We start from the raw sequence: 20506 nt of genomic DNA on the forward strand, positions 1-20506 counted from the left end.
TTGCACTTTTATTTAAGTTGGACTTGACCTGAGTACCTCTTCCACCACTGACAGAGGCCCTTTCTTGTACTAGGCCTACACGTTTGAGACTTGATGCACATTTTGTTGCTCATACATATTTGATTTCATTCAATACAATTTTGAACGCGGGACCTCTACTTGTAATGGAGAATGTATTATTGTGAGGCATAGCTTAAGTGAAAGGTTTGGAAGGATTTGAGTACATTTTCCACTGCTCCTGTATGTGCACTGCGGATCACAGTTGTGCGCATGCGCCTCGGTGACTTATCTTAACATCTAAATACTCTCCGCTGAAGCTAAGTTAGCGAGGTAGGTCGTGGGTTCAACGTCACACCGTCGCCCCCTTGTTTACAGCTGGTCGTTTATAAAATGGTCAGATCTGAGTTCAGATTAGTGGCAGCGTCCTGCTGGTGTCTGTGAACATGCGAGTCGCAGGGGAGACGTGGAGCTCGTCCTGTGTGCAGTCACTGTTGTTTACACTCTCCCCTTTCTACTGATTTCCGCACATTAGCACCAGCGTCCAGCAGCGATGTACAAGGAGGGGGACGAGTTGCAGGACGACTGCGGCTCCCGGGAGGAGTGGACGCTGCTGTTCTGGACCTCTCTGGCCGTCATCGTCCCGGTCATCATCACGCTGTGGTGCAGCGCCCAGCGCTCCAAGCGGAAAACGCACATGAAGGATTTCTTTCGCAAGAGCAAGCACGGCTGGCACTACACGGACCTCTTCAACAAGCCAACCTACTGCTGCGTGTGCTCGCAGCACATCCTGCAAGGGGCTTTCTGCGACTGCTGCAGCGTGTGCGCCGACGAGCAGTGCCTGCGCCGGGCCGACCGGAGCCTGCCGTGCAAGGAAATCATGGCCCCCTCCGGCCCCGATGGAGCCATGGAGCACCGCTGGGTCCGCGGAAATGTCCCCCTCGCTAGTTACTGTGCAGTGTGCAAACAGCAGTGTGGAACCCAGCCGAAGCTCTGCGACTTCAGGTAGCGTTGGGGGAGCTGCAGCTGCAGCTGCAGCCACATGTGCGCAGACATACTTCAGTATGTGTGCAGCAGTTCTGAAGCTGCGTTTGTGCGTAAAAAGATGTGGTTTTGGTGTTTTTGCAGCCTGACGAGCTCCAATGCATAGATGGTTACCTACACATTGATATACCTGTAAAGTACAATAGAAACAATAACCCAGTTGCCTGCATGAAAGGCTGCTGGTGTACACATCACAATGCTGCACAAGGACCTTTCATTTTAATCTGTCTTTAATTTACTCTAATGGACTGCTGCTGCTGTCCGGTTTTGCAGGCACAAGCTGGTATAATCTCACACTGTCGGATAAATTACTCCACTAATCCTAAATGACCCTTTTACTCCTCCCACCTACACAGGTCAGAGGTCAGTGTCAGAGACAGACCAGTACCTCTCTAGCTAGGGTCACAGAAGCGCCTGCTTCTGTGTATTTTCTTCCTTCTCTAATAGGGTGGTGTCCCTCTCTCTCCCCCTCAGGTGTGTGTGGTGTCAGACCACAGTGCACGACGACTGCATGGACAGCCTGGCGGATGCTGACCAGTGTGACTTGGGCGAGTTCCACAGCCTGATCATCCCTCCTCACTACCTCTACCGTGTCAACAAACTCCGCCGCAGGCACCCGGACGAGTACAGCAAGGTGCTGAAGATATGTCGGGGCTGTTAGGACTCGCAGTGTGTTCTATGTGATGTTCCAGAGCTGTCATAAGAAATGTTGCTGTTGTGCGCTTGTGTTTCTGTAGCTGGCATCTTCTTGCGGCAGTGGCTGGACTCCGGTATTGGTCTTGGCTAACACACGCAGTGGTAACAACATGGGGGAGGCTCTGCTGGGAGAATTTCGCACCCTCCTCAACCCAGTGCAGGTCAGTCTGCAGCTTGCCTCAGTAACACTGAATTTTGTTCTGCACAAAACATGACTGAAACCGGTCTTTCCTCTCCTCTTTCCTCCAGGTGTTTGACCTGTCTGAGCTGAGTCCTTCCAAAGCCCTCCAGCTATGCACTCTCCTGCCCCCTGGGAGCGTGCGGGTGCTGGTGTGTGGAGGTGACGGCACGGTGGGCTGGGTGCTGGATGCCATCGATACCATGAAGCTAAAGGTGAGACGGGGCTGTCTGTGTGCAATGAGGGGGATTTAGATTTATTTTTATTTGCAATGTTGCATTACCTCTTTCTTTTTTTGGGTCTGTCCCAACATCCGCATTTTCAGTATTGGCTAATATTCAAGTGGCTGCTCATGTGAGGTATTCATTACTACAAGTGTGCGTATATGGGACAGACTCATTGTCCACACCTCTGTGCCACCACTTGTCTTTGCAAAGTCGATAACATACCCGCTGCTCTTAATTCTCCTCTGTCAGGGCCAAGACCAGTTTATTCCCAGGGTGACCATCCTGCCACTCGGGACAGGAAATGATCTTTCCAACACGTTGGGCTGGGGTGCAGGCTACGCTGGAGAGATCCCTGTGGAACAGGTTCTCCGTAACATCCTCGATGCAGAGGTGGTCAAAATGGACAGGTGGGGCTATAACAGTGTTCCGCAGTGTGATATTATTTCATCATCTTATAATTTGTTATGTTTCAGATGTGTTTGATGTGCAGTGTTCTTCAGTCAAAAGCCACAGAGGAAACTGCTGCTGGCATTATCAGATCTGCAAAAGTCTCTTGTGGGCACCCAGAATTTGTTTGTGTTTATTCATGGTTGTTTTTGTAGCTAACATTTAGGACACTGGAGTCATTTTACCTTCTTTTTTTTTTTTTTTTCCTTGAAATTTCAGTGTTTTGGGTACAATGGGAAGTTCACGGTATTTTTAAATGAAGTATATTTAAATTTCACTACCGCCCCAGAACTGTATTTGTGTTAGTGTTGAGGGGGCTTTAAATCAGCAGTTAGACCTAGGGAAGCAGAAGTTATAGAAAATACAACTTAACTCTTAACCAAATAAACACAAAAAAATAATTTTTTTACCGACTTTCTTTTTACTGCCTCATCAAACCTTTCTGAGGGCTCAGGTTTGCATTGGGGGGCATGGGCTCACGGCCTCTATATTTCTATATTATCATTGTGTTCCTTTTGCTCCTGCTTATTATCTACATCATGATTTTCAGATGGAAAGTGCAGGTGGCCTCAAAAGGACTCTACTTTCGTAAACCAAAGGTGAGTTAGAGCTCTGATGAATCTTAGAGTCTTCTTTTTACTTGTCAGTATTTTATCTTAATGTCATTCAGGCTTTGTGTGTAGAGGTCTACGGTGCAACCGATGACAACTGGCCCACTGAAACACTTAGTGGGAGATATAACACATACTGTCTCCTCCTCAGGTTCTGTCTATGAACAACTACTTCTCTGTGGGGCCAGACGCTCTGATGGCACTGAACTTCCACACACACCGCGAGAAAACGCCCTCCTTCTTCTCCAGCCGCATCATCAACAAGGTCTGAGCCACTTCATTTGAACGCATGAATCATGTGCAAATTTTTCCTGCATATGAATTTGAATATTATGACAAAGGCCTGGCCTCTGAATATGTTACCCGTCTGTGTCCTTTTGGTCAGAAACATCAGAGAAACAAAGTGCTGGAGTTAATGTCTGCCTTTCTCTTTTCTCCAGGCGGTATATTTCCTGTATGGCACCAAAGACTGTTTAGTGCAGGAATGTAAGGATCTGGATAAGAGGATTGAGGTACAGCAGCTTTGTTCATGTGCTGAAGCTTCATGCTAATTCTGTGAAGGAATCAAGCCAACGTTTTCACTATTTGTGGTATTTCAGAATCACTGATGTCTGCCCTGGACTGAATTTGTTGTTGTTTGACTTGCTTGGTTAAAAAATAATAATTTACACTAATTTCAGTGCAAATAGAGTTTTTTACATTCTGTCTGGGCCCACTCATAAATAACAATGACCTTTTTGAAGTTTATAATTATGGCTAAACAATATGCAAAAAAAATCATATTGCGATTATTTTGACAGATATTGTGATTTGCAGTATAAGTTTGTTACATGCATGCATTGTTGTATTTCATTTTCACTGAAAAAATTTACAAATGATGATTATGTCATTTTTGCTGGGGCTTGTACCAAACAAGCATGTTCCCTTTCATCTGGAGAATATGATTTATAGGCCGGGGCATCTCTGTAGAATCAACAATGCTTCATTTATGGTATGTTGTGACACATTTTACATGCATCCAAAAAAATTGCAGCTCCTGTGATTTGGATAATATTTTGATTAATTGTTCAGCCGTAATGAAAATGATTGCCTCTCTGGGTAAAGGTAAGGGTAAAGGGTAAAGGGTAAAGGGTAAAGGTTAGCATAAAGACGGGGAAGCAGAGGGGGGAACAGCTAGCCTACAGCTAAGAGTTAGCTCCAGTTCAAAAATACACCAACCTCGCCCCATAAAACCACAACTTCTCACTATTACACATCAGCATTGAGGTACTGAGGAAGTAATTTTGAACTTTGGTGGAAGACAGGCTTTATACGAAGCTAAACTAAACTAAGCTAAGCTAGGCTAATTGAATCCAGACTCTTGTTCTGAAAATACCAGTATTGTCCTCAAGAATCCACCATCTGTCAGGCTGTAGTCTCCGGGCCAGTTACCGCATTGGGTCTGTTCAGAAAATAAGTGTGTGTGTGTGTGTGTGTGTGTCCGTGCGTGCGTGCGTGTGTGTGTGTGTTCCTACCACAGTTGGAGTTGGATGGGGAGAGGGTGCTGCTGCCCAGTCTGGAGGGGATCATAGTTTGTAATATTGGCTACTGGGGTGGAGGCTGCAGACTCTGGGAGGGTATGGGGGATGAGCCTTGCCCCCCGACACGGTAAGACCTGCACCTGCAGGACAATCACAGATAATTATTACTGTGAGAATCACTTTTTACTCATGAAAATGTTAAGTTAATCTCTAATGTCCTGCCACCGAAGAGTTTGTATCTAGTGCTCCAGGTTACCATGGCAACTAACGGTGTGCAGCAGCGTTGTGTTTGGTCTCACCCTGCAGACTGGACGATGGCCTGCTGGAGGTGGTGGGTGTTTTTGGCTCCTTCCACTGTGCACAGATCCAAGTCAAGCTGGCCAACCCTGTACGACTGGGACAGGCCCACACTGTCAGGGTGAGGCGATCTCTCACACACACACACACACACACACACACACACACACACACACACACACACACACACACACACACACACACACACACACACACACACACACACAGTCCTGCTGTAGTGCTTCCTGTTTACCTCAGTAAGTGGGTATGGAGAAAGACAATGAGGGGCTGAAATTAGTTTTCACTGCCATTACTTGAGAATCCAATTTGAACTAATCTGATTAAGCACCCACCACCCAGCTCTTGCATGTGCTCATATACTTTGCTTGTTGTAATTTTAAGCCCTTTAAGGAAAAAATCCAACCTCATACACTCATTAAAAAGTGCTTTCAAAGCAGAGGAAGTGAGCAGTTAATGCTGCCATCCAACATTTTTACTGTGAATACGATGTTGGTGGCAAGGAGAGGGGCGAGTTAGCATAACCATAACAACCACAGCCAGTATAACGTGGAAAAGGTGGAGGCACTAAGTTAACAGGTATTAAAATAAGTAGTTTGGTTCATAATGGTATCAGGAACATTGCTGCGAACCAACCAAACAATGCATTTGTTGGCATTTACATAAGGATACGCATCTGTGAAATATTACAAATAAGTCTGGAAAAAATTTTTTCCTATCGTGATGGTGTATGTAAACCCATGCAAATGTATGTCTTTTATGAGACGTGTGTGAGTAACTGTGCTGTTGTGCTTTATGTAAATTAGTAATTATAATATATAGTATGAATGGTCTAATCCCTAATTTAGATTCATTGATGGAGCTCTGACAACGTCAGATAATATAAGGAAAAAGCTTCTTACTTAGTTTTATGCATTCTATGTATTCTTATTTATAGTAATTTTAATGTTTTTTTTTTTCAATTTTTTTGTTATTTTTTATTATTCCATCTCATTTTACATTAATGTTTTTAACATGTTTTTATCTTTTTCATGTGAAGCACTTAATGCATATAATTTCTTTATTGTAAAGCACTTTGAGCTGTATTTCTTGTAGGAAAGGTGCTATACAAAAAAGATTCTTTTTATTATTATTATTATTATTGTTGTTGTTGTTGTAAAGAGTGGTTAAAGTTGTATATAATTGTAGCCATGGAAACAGAAGTGCATCCCGCTTTTGCAAGTCAAATAGAGAGCAGGATTGTCACATGAGGGAGAAATGCAGAGGTAATGGCTGATATCATTGGCGAGACACTTGATGATACTGCATGTCACATCTCTCCAGCTGGTTCTCAAGAGCTCCAAGATGCCCATGCAGGTGGACGGGGAGCCATGGGCCCAGGGCCCCTGCACCATCACCATCACCCATAAGACCCAGGCCTTCATGCTGTATCACAGCACGGAGCAGACAGACGATGACGACGACGAATCCAGTGCCTCCGAGACAGAGAGCCCCACCCCTCACGACTCGCCCAGGCCCCCAGGGCCAGCCTCCGCTCGTGCATGACCCACCCCAGACATCATGTGATCTGAAGCTCTTCTTATCTTAGGTTTCTGTCTTCTTTCTTCAGCCCAGTCTAGATTAATCCCTCTTTTGCGATTGGCACTTAGTCGTCGTCCTCTAAGATTTCTTAACACACTTTATCCTCAAATCATGTTGGTGAGAATAGATGTCATAATCCTTTCGTGATCATATTTCAGAGCTTTTCTGAGAGATTGCAGGGGTTAGACAGGTTAGTTTGTCATTGGGCTGGTGTGAGTTGTTCTTCGGTCTTTTACCTCCACACTCCACATGTATTGTAACCCAGAGCTCAGGCAGCTCCCCCTCCACAGGCGGGACAGTCAGGAGGAGGTTATTGTTATGGAGAAAGATTGCTGTTTATTTGCACTGATCCCTTGTGCCATAGATATCTATAGTAAACTATAATGTATTTATTATACTTTATTTACAATTGAATGCCTAGTGCAGCCCTGCCACGTATCAGTGAGCCATTTTTTAACACGTTGCCCAGGTTCAATTGACAAAACCCCCTCAAAGCCATGTCTAGACCAGCAGCAGGTGGTGATGTTGTAACACAGTACTGTTCTGTTGAGTGTCAAGTGGACATTTCACTAACAGTACATGCAAAGCTTTATTGTCCATTAATGAAATTGCATTACACAATAAGCACAAAACACCTTGCAGCAAAACACATATTCTGCGAGACAGTGGGTGCTGCGTAAAAAGTTAAACCGCACAAAATATCTTAAATTTCACTTCCGGCCTCCTCATCAATGCGGACCGTTTTCTAGTGTCTCCTGCATTTTTCATCCAAAGGAAGGCTTTGAAATGTGTGTTTAGGCCAAAAGGTCTCTATGGAGCCAGGGCTCTGTTATTACACCTGTAACGTGCTTGTCAATCACTGGACATTGATCTATGTTGGTTTGTTTACTTCATGATGCACTGTTTCACGTAGCTCGCCAAACTGCTGGACTCTTGAGGCTAAATTGAACTTTGCTGTAAGAGCCACAGGAAACAGGCCTGTTGAGGTTTTATTTTGAAAGTACTGCCAGAGGATCCTTTTTGTATTTCCCCCTTTTCTTTCCTCCTGTTGACATATTTTGTGTTGCACTGTTTTGGCACTTATGCTGATTAATAACTTACACTGCTTAGGACACAGGTTACAAACATGAAACCATAATGCTGACTTTTAATGTTACAGCTGATAGTGATAACTGCTGATGAGATTATGCTGTGTGTTATTGTTATTTTACATTATTCTTGCATTTGTGTTTTACCACGCAGTCCCCACAAGGTGGCAACTAAAGACAGTATTTTCTGCAGACAGGCCAGGCTGAGTTGTCTTTTCCTCAAACCTCTACAGTTAATTATTAATACAATCACATGTGTATACTTTTATGTGTAGTGTTTGCGTGACTGACATACCTGTTGAGTTTTATTGGTTGTGTCTGTCCTGCATTCTACATATAATGTGTGTAAGAGATCATCTGTTTGTGAAACAACCTTCTTGTAGGGAAATTAATTTTGTCATTTGAGGTGGTCCTGTTTATTGCGGAATGCCATGTTGCTCACAGCCATATGAGAAAAGTCTGTAAAATGTTAGTTTATGTTTCCAGTGAACCTGAAGCCAACCTGCTGCTCATAAGGCTGAACAGGGATCAGTTTCTTCGCCGCGTGATGCCTATGCTTTTGGAATATGCACCTCCTTGGGCACCACCCTCTGTTTATTTGGTGAATGTCCTCTTGCTCAAGGACACGTGTTTGACCTTTTACCTTCTCACCCATGTTTACCAGACCTGTTTGTCTTGTGTTGCGTTGCACTGAATTTTCTTAAATGTACCTGGGGTTTATTGTGAGGTTGTTAGCCACGTTAGCAGCAAGGCTCTAGTTCAAGACACTGTTTCAGAGGGAAATACCTCAGTAATTGCAGGACTGATTGTTATGCAGTTTGATACAGAGACGCCTGATGATTTTGTAAAGTATTGAGTAATTTTTTATTTGTGCTTGTCAAACAGTTCAGTTCAGGACATAATACTCCAAAAACTACTGACCCAGTTCCTCTCAGCCTCAGCTGTGGTTTGAGACTAATGCTAGATAGCATGCTAACATGCTAAATATGAGCCTAATACAGCAACATGCTAAATGTCTAGCCTATATCAGTGCAATATGAAGCTGCACTAATAAATAATTTTAGATTTTTATGTGTAATGTGAAATTGGTTGCTCACAGTAATGAATCCAGACAGAATTATAACAGCGCAGAGTAGCTGTGTGCTAGCTCAGAGCCATGAGATGGTAAAGACCAAAACATCTAAAGAGATATTTGTCATTTGGTAGAAATATGACATGGAATTAATGCCAATGTAACTCCTCATCTGCTGGTAGTGTATAGGTTTTGTTTGCTCATATATTTGACATATAAACTTTACAAGCTGATAATATATAAAACATGTCTATGGAGTTATTCTCCTTAGAAACCAACTCAAAAATCTGATGAAAGCAGCACAGAACTGAGGAAAGTCGACAATATACGACTGTGTCTGAAAAGCTGAGAGCTGAAAAACACGGATAACCCTTGCAAGTTATGTAACATGGCACCGCTGTCACTTTTTTCTTTTCTTTTTTTTTTTACCTCAGTTGTGATAAGGATTTGATAAAAGCCAAGTGGTCTCTTAAAACCATCCAACAAATATAGAGTCTACACAGAGGGTTGCTAGTGCGGCTAATAACTCTTACTTATTTTATTGTGTGAGGTGGAGGCACATGACTGATATGTTATAGGTTGTTTTGAAGGCTCGCAGTTCATAGCTGTCAGTTTATTACCTGTTAAACCTTGGCAGATACACAACTGTGTTCTGTAGACTCAGTTTGGCAAGAGCGAGTGAAACTGTCACATTGCTATCTGATTGGCGTCATCGTCACTGGGCCTCTGCGTTTAAAACCTAGTTGGTCCTCACCTTTCACTATGTTGTGTGTACCAAAATGCTTTCATTATTATTAATATATATTTGAATATGCTTACTTACTTTTTTGCTGTCAAATATGTGTAAAAATAAGAGAACCCTGAAGGCTGATGAGAATGTGCAGGAAACATGATGATTTCATACAACATGGTCCTAAGAAGAAGCCTGATGTGACCTGTGCGAAACACAGAGGAAAATACAGAGAAACCGTGTGTGGGAGAAAATAAGCTTTTATTGGTAACAATCATGTAAATTGTGCTGTTTACAAAAATGGTAGTAAAGAGGGTTTTGGTGAATTTGCTCAAGTGAAAACTGATTGAATTGAATGTAATGAAGCAACCTTTTGAATTTGAAGACATTCCCATAAATATTTTCATATATAAACCTCACGTCTCTGTGTTTTCATGAAGTTATATTTAAAGCCGTGTCATTATACTGGGATGTGTTAATCATTTACCAATGTTACAAACACTGAGCTCAGAGAGCTGAACGTTGGATGATGTGTTCATTTCCAAACAGCTGCTACCACACCCTATTAATCATTTACAATTTAAAAAATACAATTGTCATGTCATCATGCAACAATCATACATCTCCATAGTACCTATTATTTGAAGTAATGTAAGTAAGTGCCAAAGGCTAGGTGTGTGCATGCATGTATACTGATGATTTTTTTTTTTTTTATGCCCATATCTTCACAGTCCCTCATTGTTTCAGGACTAATTATTTTTCTTTGGCCGTGGATGGGGTTTAGTTGATTTTTCTGAAGGAGGATGGCTTTTCGGATTATCTTTCTTCGCGACATGAGGTCGTGCTGAGCCTGGTTTAGTTCCACCTGGAGCTCCGGGTTTCTTTTTGTCGTCCTCTGAAGGAAAATATACAGAGAGGTTTCTTTAATAGTTTGTCCTTAGTGTAAGACTTTAAACCACTCGCCAACCTGATTGGAAGTGTATTCGCTCAAAGTGAAGTGAGTTCTGTCAAGCTGAAGCAGTGGGAACACCTGAATGTGTAGTTATCACTGAATATTGAAGTTGCTCTTAAAGCCAGAGTCACAAATGCAACTCGCCAAACGCCTTTAAAAGTTTGCCAACATGTTGGCACAGGTAACAGGTAATTCAGGTAGTGCAGGGTTATGACAAGTGCAACAGCTGTTCCCTGTGAATTTCAGTCCATAACTCCACTGTTGTTCTAGCGAGGGCTGGAGAGAGGCAGGTGCCACATGGTCACTACTGGGCAAACTAAAATAATACGACATTTAAATCTGAGGAGGTCAGAACAACAACACATCAAACTCGCCCTGCCCTCACAGCTGGAGCTCATTACAGGTGGAACATAACCTAAAGGATTAAGTAACACAAATGCTTGTACAAATGTAAAAGATGCTTCCAGTTCTGAACACAGATGTATCTGGCCAGTCTTAACATTTCGCATAGACAAGTGAAAATTCAGAGACGATGTTTAATGTCGTGTGGTAGACGACTTTTAAAAGTTTAATTGGAGCACAAAACAAAAACTGAATGGAACTAAACAACAGAGCCGCTCGTCATCTTATTGGTCAGATTGTAGTGAGTGAACATTATAAAATCATTAAATCCATGTCTGGTTAAGATGCTGTTATATCAACAAAGGCTGAGAAATACATCTACCTAGTCCGTTGGTAAGTGTGCATGACCAAAAGAATATATATTCATGAAATAACATGAATTTGCAAAACAATATGAGGGGAAATGACTCACTGTGGGGGGGCTGGTGACTGGAGTCACTTTTCTTGTCTGTATAAGAGAAAAATGAAAATAGCAACACACATTTGTTTTATAATAATAATACATTTTATTTATAGGTACCTTTCAAGGCACTCAAGGACCCCTTACCACACACAGTAAATGATAAAAGGCATATAAAAAGGCAAAGGCAAATACTAAATAGATTAGAATAAATATAATTGCATAACATAAACATGATTGCATTTAACGCTAGTGGTGTGTGTGCATGACCAAAAAGAAAATATATTCATTCATCATAACATTTCAAAATAAAGTTTGCTAAAAAAAGTGAGGGTAAATGACTCACGGTGGGGGGGCTGGTGACTGGAGTCACTTTTCTTGTCTGTGTAAGAGAAAAATGAAAACACATTTACACACACAATACATGACAATTATTTTACTTGAGAATACAAAACATTCTAATGCTTCATGCTTCTTTGAGGTTGCATCGATGCTCTTTAAACAGCAGTGTTGGTCAGTTTATTATCTCTACATTATCTGTAAATCCAATTCACTGCCTGCACTAAATTTGTCCAGTTTCATAATGAGCCAGAAATGTATTCTCTCAGCACTCAGGACACACAGAGCTGCTGCTGTGTGTGTTGGGACTGGGCTCACTGGTCAGTCACAATATGTGCTCAGCTCACCACAGACAGAATCTAACTCTAACTCTGCACCATGATTATAACAATGTGTCAAGGTGCAAGTGCACCTGGCTTTTAAAGGGAATGGGAGATGGCACTCTGATTGGCTTACTGCATGTGACATCAAAAACACTCCATGATTAATGAAGAGACTAAGTACAACCCTTTTGAACCATGCTCCTGGCAAAGCGACTGTTTTTTTTCCAATGTTAAAATAGCAAAAGTGATATGGACAAGCCCTAAATGCACCTTGTGCTTTGGAGTGTTAAATCAGAGCCCTCGGTGTCACTCATAGTGATGAACTACCAGATAATTATCGTGATACTGCAGCTCCCCTCACATCGGCCAAAGAAACCACAGCCTGATTCAGCACTCATTTAGTAAATGGACATTATCTCTCAATACCACTTTGCATAAAAATGGAGAGCCTATTTCTCTGTTCAATGCAGTGCTTGTTACTGCTGCAACTCAGCCAGGTGCTACATCCATGATACACTGTAACCCAAGCAAGCTAAACATACTAATCTGGGAAACCCAGAACATTTCCATTATAACAACGCACCTCAAACTAGCCCTGTCTCCTCATTTGTCAGATTGTAGTGAGTGAAAATTATAAAAACAGTGAATCCATGTCTGATTAAGATGCTGTTATGTCACGCCCGGTGATAAGTGTGCATGACCAAGAGAAGATATGGTCATCAAATGAGAGTTCAAAAGTTTGGCAAACAATGAGAAGGTAAATGACTCACGGTGGGGGGGCTGGTGACTGGAGTCACTTTTCTTGTCTGTACAAGAGAAAGATGAAAACAGCAACACACATTTGTTTTATATAATAATAATAATAATAATAATAATAATAATAAATTTTATTTATAGGCACTTTTCAAGGCACTCAAGGACCCCTTAGCACACAGTAAATGATAAAAGGCATAAAATGCTCAATAGATTAGAATAAATATAATTGCATAACATAAACATGATTGCATTTAACGCTAGTGGTGTGTGTGCATGACCAAAAAGAAAATATATTCATTCATCATAACATTTCAAAATAAAGTTTGCTAAACAATGTGAGGGTAAATGACTCACGGTGGGGGGGCTGGTGACTGGAGTCACTTTTCTTGTCTGCTTAAGAGAAAAATGAAAACGAACAAACATTTACACACACAATACATGACACAATTATTTTACTTGAGAATACAAAACATTTTAATGCTTCATGCTTCTTTGAGGTTGCAGTGAAGCTCTTTGAACGGCAGTGCTGGTTAGTGAGGGTAAATCCTCCCTTCCTCTGAAGGAAAATATACAGAGAGGTTTCTTTAATAGTTTGTCCTTAGTGTAACACCTGAATGTGTAGTTATCACTGAATATTGAAGTTGCTCTTAAAGCCAGAATCACAAATCTGAGCAAGTCAGAACAACAACACATCAAACTCACCCTGCCCTCACAGCTGGAGCGCATTACAGGTGGTACAAAACCCACAGGATCAAGTATCACAAATGCTTGTACAAATGTAAAAGATGCTTCCAGTTCAGTTTGCAAAACAATGTGAGGGTAAATGACTCACGGTGGGGGGGCTGGTGACTGGAGTCACTTTTCTTGTCTGTGTAAGAGAAAAATGAAAAAAGCAACGCACATTTGAATACATGACACACATTTGTTTTGCATAAAAATTGCAGATCATCTGTACATCATTTGTACATCCAACGTTTTGATCCAAAGTGAGATATTTTATACAATTTCACATATCTGCATTAAAATAAAGTTTGATACTGACATGACTCCTGATGACTTTCACATTCAGTTCGTGACCAGAAACCTTAAAGCTGCTATAATCAACATTTATATCATAACAATGGATCTGATCGCTGTGTGAACTAGTTGTCACACATAGTGATGAACCACCAGATAATTATTTTGAGTTATCGCAGTTTCCCTCAGCTCTCTGCTGACACATCACTCAACAAAACCACACCTCTAATACTCCTTTGGTAAATGAACATAAACTTTCAAGACTACTTTGCCAAAACATTCCAGAGCCTATTTGCTCGTTCAATGCAGCGCTTGTCAAGCTGATCAAGAGTAATGAAGTGAACGGTGATTTGATTTGCAAACATAGCAACAAACTCCACACAGCCTTACAGTAAATTACACCCGTCTTGTAGATGAGTCACAGAAAATGACTGTATCAAGCAGCAACTGGAATTACCAGCTCACGGTTGTATGCCTCCACCACTCAGACTAGTTTAAGGTTATTGTTGTCATAATTGCTGTGTGAAGTCTTGAGTAATGGCTAAAAAATGTTTTGTGAAGTCACACTGACCACCAAAGTCAAATCAGTTCATTCTTGTGTCCAGGTCATGTGGCAACCCACTGTGACGTCACCCATTGGTTTGTGAACTGCCGTTTTGAAGCCTTGAGTTTGCAACGTGGCCGTCGCCATCTTGGTTTTTTTAAACCAGAAGAAACCATATTTGGAGGAGAAGGTGGAGCTGAGGAGGAGTGAGGGGTGGATCTGACCTGCTCTGTACTCTGATTGTCAGGCAGGTCGCTGTGTGTGGTACAGTCTGTCAATCACATGGTAGCCCTGCCCTAATGCACCCTGCTTTATGGTCTATTTTCCTCTAAATGGGACCATAATTTAAAACATGAACATCAAATTGTATTGAAGAAGACTTGAAACCAGCGATTGAGACCATAAACTGATTAGGAAAACGTTTACTGAGGTAATAAATCAAGTGAGAAGTAGTATTTTTCCATAGACTTCAATATAATCAGACTTATTTTTGCAACCAATGGAGTCGCCCACTGATGATCATTAGATAGAATACAGGTTTAAGCCACTTCCACATTTGCTTCACTTTTTAGACCCAGAGTCCACGGCTATTTTTATATTCAGTCTATGGTCCTTCGAGGCAGTACAGAGATATTGTGTTCACAAGGCCAAAACTGCGTTTTGTGAGGTCACCACGACCTTGACCTTTGACCACCAAACTCTAATCAGTTCATCCTTGAGTCCAAGTGAATGCTTGTGCCAGATTCGAAGTAGTTCTATCAAGGCTGAGATACTGAGATATTGTGTCCATGAGACATGGCACAGGGGCATAAAAAAGCTGTAGCCTGACATGTTCAATTTCATTTGCCTTACCTGACATTGCAGTCCTGCAATGTGACAACACGGAAACAATATGTTGTGACCATAAAGAATGAAGAAAATAATTTTTATAAATTATTATTATTATTATTATCATCATCATTATTATTATAAAAAGATTACATTAAATTAGGAATTCAACACTACAATAGTCATGCTACGTCCCTAAAATGACTGTTCGGACTTTGTATTTACAACTTCCTGTTTTATTTTGAAATTCTTTTCCATGTGTTCAATTACCCTCCATTCACTTCGGTATTTACATCAGATGTCTCGCATTCTTGCGCCTCCCCAGAGTCTGCTCCCTGCCCACTGACAACTCAGTTTCCTGCTTCCTGTTTGTTTCTGGAGAAGTCAGCAGTGTTCATGTCATTGAACGTCACCATTTGCATGAGCCAAGGCTAAAAAAATACAATAACATTAAACATATTTGACTTCATCAGAGGGTCAAGATGAAAAAAAGACTGATTTAAGACAGCTCGGACGACCAGCTTACACCAAATGAGCCAGATGACAGGAGTGACTCTAGCAAGACTTTTCTGAAATTTGATTGCAGTTTTTTATCTTACTTACGTGTCTTTGGTCCCGCCTTGAAGGGAGGAGCTCTATTAAAATGTGGTGCCGTGCTGCGTGCATACTGTGATGAATTCCAGTCTGGCTGTGAGCCCATAAAGGAAAACAGAGGTACAGGGACTGGCTGGAAGTATGGCTGAATAGGAGGAGGGCCTGGACTGTGGGACCTGGGTGGTCTTTTCTGCTCTGGAGGCTCCGGTGGTTCTGAAACAGAGAGGATAAAATGAGAAGGCGTCTTGTACAGTGGAGGATCGCACTCAGTGACAAGAAATCATCGTCCAGCTGTCAAGCATGCAGAATAGCTGCCGTTTAAATAGTAAGCACACTCTCCTTAAGCTATTTAGTGTATTCACTGTTAAATGAGTTGCTCATTTAACAGTGAACTTCTGTGTTTACTGGGAGACATTTTACAAACCAACGGTCCACCTTTAAAAAATGTTTCCTCATTTCTCTGCCTTGACCACCAAGAAAACAAATCCATTGAACTAGAAATCAAATTATTCAATAATAATCACTGGATCAACCTCCTCACATATGACACATGTCCACAGAGGAAATTAAAACCCTTAACTAAAATACCATCTTTGTTCAAAGACAGCTGGACCCCATGTCACTTTTTTCAACCCGAACACAGTTTTTTTGGGAATAATGCCATCCAATTCACATCCAATACCACCATCTCAAATCAGAAACAAACACCTTGACACAACACAAACACAGAAACACACGCAAATCCAATATTAGTTGCCATATTAATTATTGGAGGCACAATGAAGTGGACCACCTCATCTCTTGTGTCACAAAATGCTTGTCAAATTGTTTTACACTTTCTTTTTACCCTCTTGTTCACTCAAAGCCTGTAGGTGCTGTGAAGGTATTTTATCCTCAAAGATTCAGTCTGCACCAGTGACTAGTAAAAAGCTTTCTTTCAAAGCCATGTGTAGACACTTGTGTGAATGTTGATCATACACATCATCACACACATATCGTTCAAATTATGAAGTTAATTAATTCAATTGTTTTTAAAATTAAATTCATAAAGAATGACAAACACAGAGATGAAGGTACCAGATTCTGGCTGAGAGCCAGTACTCCCAGTACTCCCGGTACTCCCGGTACTTGCAGGTCCTGAGACAGGAGCTGTTTTTTCACCTGTGAATGGTAAAAGGACTGTATTTACAGTGTATAGCCCTTTATAATTTGCCCTTCACACACACACACACACACACAAGCATGCCCATACTTACACCCACATGACACAAACTCACCAGATGCATCGATGTTGAGTTCTGCAACAAAATTGGACATGATTGGCTCTGTTATACTTTCACAATGCGCCACCAATTGTAAAACCTCCCACTGAGAAATCACCTAAACATTCACCTGGCTTAATGATCGGTAGTCTGGCCTCAACAGGCTGCTGAAGGGTCTCTGTCAGGTGTTCCTTCAGTGCAGCAGCAAAGGCCTGTGTTGCTGTCACCTTCATGGAGTCCAGGTGAATCCAGGGCACATAAGGCTCAAACTTCACAACCGTCGGCAGCTCAAATGAAGCCTGGGAGGAACAAGCGGAAAGATATTATTTCTTAAAGGGATGTGGTTTTTTTTCCAAGTCGTGCAAGACATGGCTGTAGTAGGTGTAGGGGATAGCAGAATCTATTGTTCACCTTCTTTCTGACACTATCGCCAAAGTCAGAAATGTTGAAATGCAGTTTCTTTTGATAAAAGGTAAAACGTGTCTCAACAAACCATGAATGAGACGTTCTGGCCTACAAATGATATTCTCCAAAAGTAAAGGAACATGTTTGTTTGGTACTAGACCCACCAAAAAAAAAAAAAAAATTTTTTCAATGAAAATGAAAAACAAAAATGACCATTCCAACTTAAAAACTGGCTCATATCACAGTTGCAATATCTGTAAGCCCTAGTGTCACTTAATTTTCTCTTGATCAACTAATCAACAAATTGTTGCGGCTCAACAATTTTGCTTTAATCTGAATTGTGGTGATGAAACATGACACGCTGTACATGCAAATGACATACAGGCCAATTCCTCTATTTATTTAAAGAGGGCGCCTTTAAAAAAGAAACATATTATTCCACATGTCTACAACAGTAAGACAACATCAGTTGTTATCTTGGTCTGCAGTCTATTCTGTCTCACTTGTCTTTAAGAGGTAAACATTAATTTCCCTCCTTTCCCTTCTCCCCTTCTTCGTCTTTCCATGACAGTGATCGTTCACCTGTAGGAAGGCCGTGGTCTCAGACTGACTCAGCAGACTGTCGATATCCTCTCTGGCTTTTCTCATCTGCGCAGTGTTGTCAATTAACCTCTTCATAAGTTCCTGAAGTTTCATCTGACCAGCCTCCAGCTCACGGTCCACCTCATTTTGGGCCTGATGCTCCTCTTGGGCCAACATATCCCGCATCTGCTGATACACGGCTGCCAGTGCTGCTTTTCTTTTGGCTGCTCCATCCTAGGCAAGGACCACGAGAGGAGCCGTAGACAAACACAGGGACAAGTCAGCAGACATATAACTGACATTATGTAATTGCCATCACACTTTCCTTTTTACCTATTCTTATAAGATGTATTGGGTAAAGATTACCATCAGGTTGCTCCGCAAGTCATTCATTTGAAACATAACGGTCTCAGTCTTCTCAATCTTCCCGTCCAGCAGACCCAACTTGTCTCTGAGTTCTGACTATAAAGACAGATATAAAAAACAGCTTCAACACACAGAGAGTGCTTTTAATCCCGCAACATACTCTGCTGACATGTTCCTATGTTGCTGAAATCTATTTGGAACAGCAGCCTAGTGTAATAGCCTTCTGTGACGTGATCAGTGGGGATCTTGACTGTTGATCTACTTTTACTATCGAGCCTTTGGATGCTTCCTTTGTGAACAAACAGTGGTTGATATTTGAAGATCCTGCTCAAAGCAACATCGGCACTAATGTTGATGAATGGTGGATTTTAAGATTTGTGTAAATTGACTGTATGTTGGAACAGTCTGGTGTAAAAGTCTTGAACGTTGATGATTTCTCTCTACTTGTCCATTTCTGATAAGCTGGTGTTTTGTTGTTTTATGCAGCAGCAGCAGCGGCAGCGACCCCTTGGCTCAGTTTAGCACAAGGACATGAAACAAGAGGAAGCGAATACTTTTATTTCTCAAAACCCATGACTCGCACAGACCTCTTTCATGCTCCTCTGCTCCTCGGGGGAGGTGAAGGTGCAGCCTTTGTGCACATGTTGGAGGCAGAGGCTGCAGATTGGACGGCCATGCTGGCTGCAGAACAGCTCCATCAGCTTGTGGTGGTCCGGGCAGATGCGCTCCGACAGGTCACCCACAGGTTCACCCAGCTGGTGGAGTCGGAACACTGGGTTTTCCCGGTGAGGACGCAGGTGCTCCTCACAGTAAGAGGCCATGCAGGTGAGGCAGGTCTGGGACGCCTCCGCTTCCATGCACGTATCACAGCGGATGACATCTTTCACCTCGGCTTTTTTCTCCTCTTTCAACAGGCTGACCTCGCTCTTGCTCGACCTCAAGTTGAAAGTCTCCACGACGGTGCTCAGGACCGTGTTTTTCTTCAGCTCCGGTTTGGCCGGGATGTGGGTCCGGCACTGAGGACAGCTCTGGGTCTCCTCCCAGGTGGCCAGGAGACAGTCCTGGCAGAAGTTGTGTCCGCAGGGGATGGTCACTGGACACTCAAAGGTGCTCAGACAGATGCTGCAGGTCAGCTCATCCTCCAGACTCATCAGCGAAAACTGCGCCTCCTCCACATCGGCCATGATGAGAGTTCAGACGAGGCTGCGAGGGGAGAAACGAAACTTATCTGGTGGGGTACGTGTTGGCCTCGGACGCCAGCCGCCTTCTGGTTACTGCAGCCGAAAAGCAGTAAAAATTCAAGCAGCTGAGCTCACTCACTTATCGACGCGACGCCGCTACCGTCTCACCATACATTTATTTTTCCAGTACACGTCTAATCCACGGCGCGCACACTGTCCATTGTAAACAAGACCACGGGTCAAAGCCTGTTGTGCGGCTGGACCGCGTCCGGGTTCCTTGCGTTAGTGTCAGCTGGTTTCTGGCCTAGTATCTGTTCGCTTCCCTACTTCCCTGTATTTTGATAAAGCCGAACTCGGAATAAAGCTGCTCTCATTTACATGTTTCTGCTTCCGCTGTCGGACGACGCTTGAGGGCTTCAGTGACTGAAAGGCGGCCCATTTGACACCACGTTAACCAGCAGTTGTACCCAATCTGCTGCTAAAATCCCGATTTTAAAACCACGACATAGTGATTTAAAAAAAAAAAAAAAATCACCAAATAAAAGACAGAGCTCCTGTGGTTTCGGCTATGCTTCCCTGTAAAATGATCAGTCTCAGACTCTTTTAACCCCACTATAGACAATATATTTATGTGCAGTGCATTCAGAAGGAACCCTTCAGCTTATTCACATTTTGTTATTTAAAAAAATAAATAAATAAATAAATCCTCACTCACTACATCATAACGACCAAGTGAAAACAATTTTATATTTTTTTGCAATTTTATTCTGAGGGAAAAACGGAAACATCACATTGACTAAGTATTCAGACCAGGAGGAGCCCTGGTTGCTCCATATTCCTCCATTTCAAAACCGTGGGGGCCACTGCGCTCCTGAGAACAGGAAATGCAGCAGACATGTTTTTGTATATCTCAGAGATGATTCATATAAAAGGGAACAGAACTGTTTTTATTTTAGCATGAGCCTGCGAAAAAACTAAATGTGAAAAAAAAAAAAATTGAAGACTGGAGAGGAATCAGTTATCAGCTGTATGATGAGGGTCAATATTGA

General features: G+C 42.2%; 2 protein-coding genes across 27 annotated transcripts; one reads left to right on the plus strand and one right to left on the minus strand.

Moving 5' to 3' along the window:
- Positions 1 to 331: 331 nt before the first annotated feature.
- On the plus strand, positions 332 to 9920 carry dgke (diacylglycerol kinase, epsilon). Its single transcript, XM_071504774.1, has 11 exons — positions 332 to 1002; positions 1516 to 1675; positions 1779 to 1898; positions 1987 to 2130; positions 2392 to 2549; positions 3140 to 3188; positions 3352 to 3465; positions 3641 to 3712; positions 4720 to 4847; positions 5027 to 5138; positions 6359 to 9920. The coding sequence occupies exons 1-11, from the start codon at positions 551 to 553 to the stop codon at positions 6578 to 6580; spliced, it is 1731 nt and encodes a 576-aa protein (XP_071360875.1). The 5' UTR covers positions 332 to 550; the 3' UTR covers positions 6581 to 9920.
- Positions 9751 to 20448, minus strand: LOC139636569 (E3 ubiquitin/ISG15 ligase TRIM25-like). Of its 26 annotated transcripts, XM_071504746.1 has the most exons (14): positions 19597 to 20448; positions 18864 to 19479; positions 18277 to 18372; positions 17911 to 18144; positions 17054 to 17222; positions 16918 to 16959; positions 16739 to 16822; positions 15671 to 15874; positions 13511 to 13546; positions 13033 to 13071; positions 12693 to 12728; positions 11607 to 11642; positions 11273 to 11308; positions 9751 to 10401 (listed from the first exon to the last, which is right to left on the minus strand). In XM_071504746.1, exons 2-14 carry the CDS (start codon positions 19458 to 19460, stop codon positions 10256 to 10258), a joined length of 1755 nt encoding a protein of 584 aa, XP_071360847.1. In that variant the 5' UTR covers positions 19461 to 19479; positions 19597 to 20448; the 3' UTR covers positions 9751 to 10255. The 26 variants fall into 26 exon arrangements, 25 of the variants coding, with proteins under 25 accessions (XP_071360847.1, XP_071360860.1, XP_071360849.1 ...); XM_071504759.1 differs by having other exon boundaries at positions 16766 to 16822; positions 16939 to 16959; positions 18864 to 20448; XM_071504748.1 differs by having other exon boundaries at positions 16939 to 16959; positions 18864 to 20448.
- Positions 20449 to 20506: the final 58 nt, after the last annotated feature.

Source organism: Trachinotus anak, unplaced genomic scaffold, assembly GCF_046630095.1.
Source record: "Trachinotus anak isolate AG129_WGS33_773 ecotype Australia unplaced genomic scaffold, CSIRO_AGI_Tana_v1 ptg000019l, whole genome shotgun sequence".
NCBI classification, from domain to species: domain Eukaryota; kingdom Metazoa; phylum Chordata; class Actinopteri; order Carangiformes; family Carangidae; genus Trachinotus; species Trachinotus anak.

What these genes read in the sequence shown, in the direction of transcription:
- dgke (XM_071504774.1), top strand. Translation starts at nt 551, where the DNA reads ATGTACAAGGAGGGGGACGAGTTGCAGGACGACTGCGGCTCCCGGGAG. An exon ending in CCGAAGCTCTGCGACTTCAG is followed by an intron (nt 1,003 to 1,515) that starts GTAGCGTTGGGG and finishes TCTCCCCCTCAG; the next exon opens with GTGTGTGTGGTGTCAGACCA. An exon ending in CCCTCCTCAACCCAGTGCAG is followed by an intron (nt 1,899 to 1,986) that starts GTCAGTCTGCAG and finishes TCTTTCCTCCAG; the next exon opens with GTGTTTGACCTGTCTGAGCT.
- LOC139636569 (XM_071504746.1), bottom strand. Translation starts at nt 19,460, where the DNA reads ATGGCCGATGTGGAGGAGGCGCAGTTTTCGCTGATGAGTCTGGAGGAT. An exon ending in TGGCTCTCAGCCAGAATCTG is followed by an intron (nt 15,875 to 16,738) that starts GTACCTTCATCT and finishes TCTCTGTTTCAG; the next exon opens with AACCACCGGAGCCTCCAGAG. An exon ending in CAAGGCGGGACCAAAGACAC is followed by an intron (nt 13,547 to 15,670) that starts GTAAGTAAGATA and finishes TCTCTTACACAG; the next exon opens with ACAAGAAAAGTGACTCCAGT.